Source organism: Triticum dicoccoides, chromosome 7A (genome assembly GCF_002162155.2).
Source record: "Triticum dicoccoides isolate Atlit2015 ecotype Zavitan chromosome 7A, WEW_v2.0, whole genome shotgun sequence".
Taxonomy (NCBI): Eukaryota; Viridiplantae; Streptophyta; class Magnoliopsida; order Poales; family Poaceae; genus Triticum; species Triticum dicoccoides.
Window position 1 is genome coordinate 438,095,577 of NC_041392.1, and position 4,619 is coordinate 438,100,195.

Sequence of the window (4,619 nt, forward strand, 5' to 3'; positions counted from 1 at the left end):
GTTCACGCATACTTCATGCCCATACCGCGCGCCCCCGTCTCCGGTGTTTTTGGCGCCCGCCCGGCCCCTCATCAGGCTCTGTACGCGGCCCCTCAGGCGTATCCGCCGGCGCCGCTCTACGGCCCCTCGGCGGCCTATGGGCTGCCTCCGGCCGGTGGGCTCGTGGCGCCGCCGCCACAGCCTCTGCCGTCGGCCCCGGCCCTCCCGCCGGCACCATGGGACCCCGCGCTGCTAGCGGCCCTCCACACCGCCCCCACGCCACAGCAGTACATCGGCGGTGGCGACTGGTACATGGACACCGGAGCCACGACTCACATGACCGCCAACCCCGGTAACCTTCTTATCGCTCACCCTGTTCACACTGCTGCTCGCATTACCGTGGGCGACGGTTCTTCCATGCCCATCACTCATGTCGGCCATGCTGCTTTTCCTTCTAACTCCGTTCCACCCAAAAGGAAGGCGGAGCCCGCACTTTTATAGCTGCCCACCCTGTTTTCGCAGCAAAACCTCCCCACTCTTCTTCCATCTCGCCGCTCTCCACCCAATTCACATCCTTTTATCCTACCTTCCCTCTCACATCGACGCTTGGAACCGGAGCATAGCCTGCCGGAGTTGGAGGTGGTGGAGGTGCAGGAGGATCCGAGCATCATGTTAGGCCGGAAGATCAACTCGGCGATGCGGCAAAATTGTCGTGTCAAAGTGAAGGCCACAAAGAAGGAGAAGCTCAAGAAGCAAAAGACCGGTGGAGGGCATGCTGGTGGCGGACGTGGCGGTGGGCGTGCTGGTCGCGAACGAGATGGAGGTCGGGGCTCGTACCGCGGTGCCCCGATAGTGTCGCCCACCGTACATACGCCGCCATGGCTGAAGCATTACAAGGCTCAGTACTTGTACGCTGCCAAGCAGCTTGGTAGGAAGTCCACGACAACATCGTAGTGCAAGTGCCTTACATCACCGACGTAAACGCGGCGCCGCTGCTCTTCTCGGAGTTTTCTTCGCCTCGGCTTGTCCGGATGCGAATGGCGGGCGGGGAGCAGATGAATGCCCGGACTTTACTTGAATTTCAAAATGTCATTTACTGGCAGGCATAGATAAAACTGCATTAGATGGCTGGTTCTCGCATCAGCGTTTGCGGACTGGTCCTTCATTTACGGACAGATGCTGGAGCGATGCCCTTATTATTATTCCTTGCGCACAGCTTCAATTGGTGTATATCATTGGTTTGCAAATAAGTTCTGGTCAAGCAACGACGCATGAATAAGAGTAGAATGAACTCTTGATCCGGTGCTCCCCGGAGAAAGAAGGACATCTCAAGAAATAAAAATGCTATGCCACGTTCCATTCCACCACCACTGCCGCCCGGCGATTTGTTTAATGCTCCCCCCGGCCGCGCCGCGCTGTGCGTCACTGGAAAGATAAAGATGGCCCGGTGGCCTGTGGAGGGTGGCTCCCCACCTCGTTGGGCAATGAATGGTGATGATGCGGCTCTCCTTTACTCTTCTTCCTCCACCAGACCACCACTTCCATCCTCTGCTCTGGTGGTTTCCTGTTCCGTTCCGGGAGAGTTCTTCTTTGACAGGGAGCGGCGGCCGCCATGGCGAAGGAGACCGAGTACTACGACGCGCTCGGCGTCAGCCCCGCCGCCTCGGACGACGAGATCCGCAAGGCCTACTACATCAAGGTCCCCCTTTTACCTGCCTGCCTAGCGCATTGTTGTCGCTTTCCGCTAGCTTGCTGATTTGGAGGTTTTGTTTCCTGTCTTGTCTTCAGGCGAGGCAGGTGCATCCTGACAAAAACCCCGACGATCCGCAGGCGTCCGACAAGTTTCAGGTTCTTGCTACGTCTGGCTCGACTCAACTCGATATTGTAGCAGGATCGGTTGCTTTGATTTCTTTAGTGGGTGGGTGTTGAGCTTCTTGTTGTTATGGTGCTATATATGTAGGCTCTTGGAGAGGCCTACCAGGTCCTGAGTGACCCTTTGCAGAGAAAGGCCTACGACGGCTATGGCAAGACCAGCATATCCAGGTGTCTGCCTGCCCCAGTTGATCCAACCCCAGATGAAACACAGCTCGGAAGCAGCAATTCAAGCTTCACTCTGACAACATTTTTCTGCTTTTCAGGGACAACATTCTAGATGGTGCTCTGGTCTTCACCCTCCTGTTCGGGAGCGAGCTGTTCGAGGACTACATTGGGCATCTTGCAATGGCAACCATGGCTTCCTCAGAGATGGCCAGCGGCGACAACGGCAGCGCCGAGAAGCTCCAGGACAGGCTCAAGGTAGGCACATACGTATCTGTGGTAGACGCCCACTGTTTTGCCCAAACCATTTTGTATCCCACTCTGAAAAACACTGCTCTGATGAAGGGTGTACAAAGGGAACGAGAAGAGAAGCTAGCTAGATTCCTCAATAAATTCCTCTCGCAGTATGTGAGTGGTGACACGGAAGGATTCGCTCATCGTGCCGAATCTGAGGCGAAAAGGCTTTCCAGCACTTGTCAGTATGATGATCCATACAAACTACAGTTGTGTTCTTCTCTTGATGGGTTTCATCTGAATCTTTGTGAAATGCTTTGCTGCTCACAGCATACGCACTGGACATTCGTCGCACCATCGGATACGTTTACTCCCGACAAGCCGCCAAGGAGCTCGGCAAGAAGGCCATGTACCTGGGAGTTCCATTCCTGACCGAGTGGGTGAGGAACAAGGGCCACCTCTGGAGATCACAGATCACGGCAGCGAAAGGTGAAAACTTCCCCAATTGTTGCCATGGCTGTGATGGTTGAAGTTGCCGACTGATTAAGGGGCGAAAAGAACAATGCAGGAGCTCTGCAGCTGCTGCAGCTGCAAGAGGAGGCGTGCCGGCAGAGCGCCAAGGACGGCGGCGCTGCCACCGAGAAGGACGTCGACATGCAGATGAGAATGAACAAGGACCTGATGATGAGTTCAATTTGGAAGCTCAACGTTGTGGATATTGAAGTCACGCTCCTACATGTCTGTGAAATGGTATGTGCGTCTTCCTTACTGAAATACTCCCATATTAATCTGTTACTAGTAGTACAACAATATGATTTGACAAGTTTTTGACTTCTTCACAGGTGCTGCATGAAAATAATGTCAAGAAAGAGGATCTCAAGGCCCGTGCAATGGCCTTGAGAAATCTCGGAAAAATATTTCAGGTACATTTGTTTCACGTTTTCTTTCCGATAATTCCTGTGCTACATGTGTAAATAAACAAACCTGAATTAAGTATATTTCATTTCATAAATTCCATCTTTGATCAACTTGAATGAGAATAGAGGGAAAAGGAGGCATTACCAGGGCCATCAAAGCCAACCATTCTCGACGATGACAGCAGCTCTGATGAAAGTTCAGACGAGGAGGCATCACAGACAGTGACATATCGGACTCCCGCGCTTACTCAGGCAATTTTTCAACAACCATACAAACATATGTATACGTTGCACATTCAAATATGTTTAGTGAGATAAGTTCAAAAATGTTGTTGTACAGGGAATTGGCAGGCTATTTAGATGCTTATGCAACCCTGCATATGATGTTGACGATGACTTCGAACCCCGGAAATGAAGCAGGGACACTACGAAACCTTTCGAAGATACCCGAGTTATACCAGATATATGATTCAGAACAGCTGGGGTCATGCACCACCATCCTTCAGTTACCTGAAGGGTATGGATATATGTTTATATGCTGCTTCAGCACTGGTGATCAGATCCAACAGTTAAAGCTTTAGATTACCCACTTTTCACTCGCATGACCATAGCCTTTGAAATAGACCATACCTGATTGTGCCGTGCTTTCTGTAATTGTTCTATTTTGGTGTTTCTCCGGAAATAATAATACAAAATCTGTTTGTCTTAGATAAAGGGCCCTTTTTATTGACTCATGATCTAGCATGAAGGGGATACAAACAAAAGGCCTGGATGGCGCAAACTAGCAAAAGAAACAGTACCACCAAAATCTAACATTGTAGACGTTGTGATGATACCACACCTCCAACGCAAATGTGTCGGTGGTAAACCTGCCATATGCATCTCCCAGATGCAGAGGCCGGGGGTCATCCTCCTTTTCTAAAAAAAAAACACCACAAGCCTTCACCGTGGGTTTGGCTCCTCTGCTGTTGCGTTAGGGCTACTCTAACCAATTCCCTATATTCGGTTAGGGGAGTAAAAAAACTGTTTTACTCCTCTAATAGGCACCTAGCCGATCCCCAATAGTCATCCTCAGCCATCTCCGCCGCGTCTATTTTTAGTGCCTCGCTCGGCCTTGGAAGAAGAAAAATCACCTCCACTCCGCTGCCTACCCGCCCTGCTCCCGCGCTGCATCTACGTCAGCGTCGTCTCTCCCACCCCCGCCTACCACCGCGGATGCCCGTAGACTCCGCCGCGGTCCTTGACCGCCCGGATTTGTGCCTCTCTCGACTCGTCGCCGGCGCATAACCGGTAGATCTGAGGCTGCCGCCGCCGGATTTGACGCATCCGCCCACCACCGTTTGCGCCTTTGCCATGGATTGGTCGGATACAGGACCACATAGCCCCGGCAACGCCTCTGCGCCGCATGCAGGTATTGACTCGGCCGTCTCTCCCACCCCCCGCCTGCCACCG

General features: G+C 52.5%; 1 protein-coding gene across 1 annotated transcript; it reads left to right on the forward strand.

Annotated features, from left to right (window-relative positions):
• The first annotated feature begins 1,459 nt into the window (after positions 1 to 1,459).
• On the forward strand, positions 1,460 to 3,897 carry LOC119332098 (chaperone protein dnaJ 10-like). The gene is made up of 10 exons (XM_037605268.1): positions 1,460 to 1,678; positions 1,768 to 1,827; positions 1,940 to 2,022; positions 2,118 to 2,274; positions 2,362 to 2,491; positions 2,581 to 2,739; positions 2,819 to 3,000; positions 3,093 to 3,173; positions 3,294 to 3,419; positions 3,508 to 3,897. The coding sequence occupies exons 1-10, from the start codon at positions 1,592 to 1,594 to the stop codon at positions 3,580 to 3,582; spliced, it is 1,140 nt and encodes a 379-aa protein (XP_037461165.1). The 5' UTR covers positions 1,460 to 1,591; the 3' UTR covers positions 3,583 to 3,897.
• Positions 3,898 to 4,619: the final 722 nt, after the last annotated feature.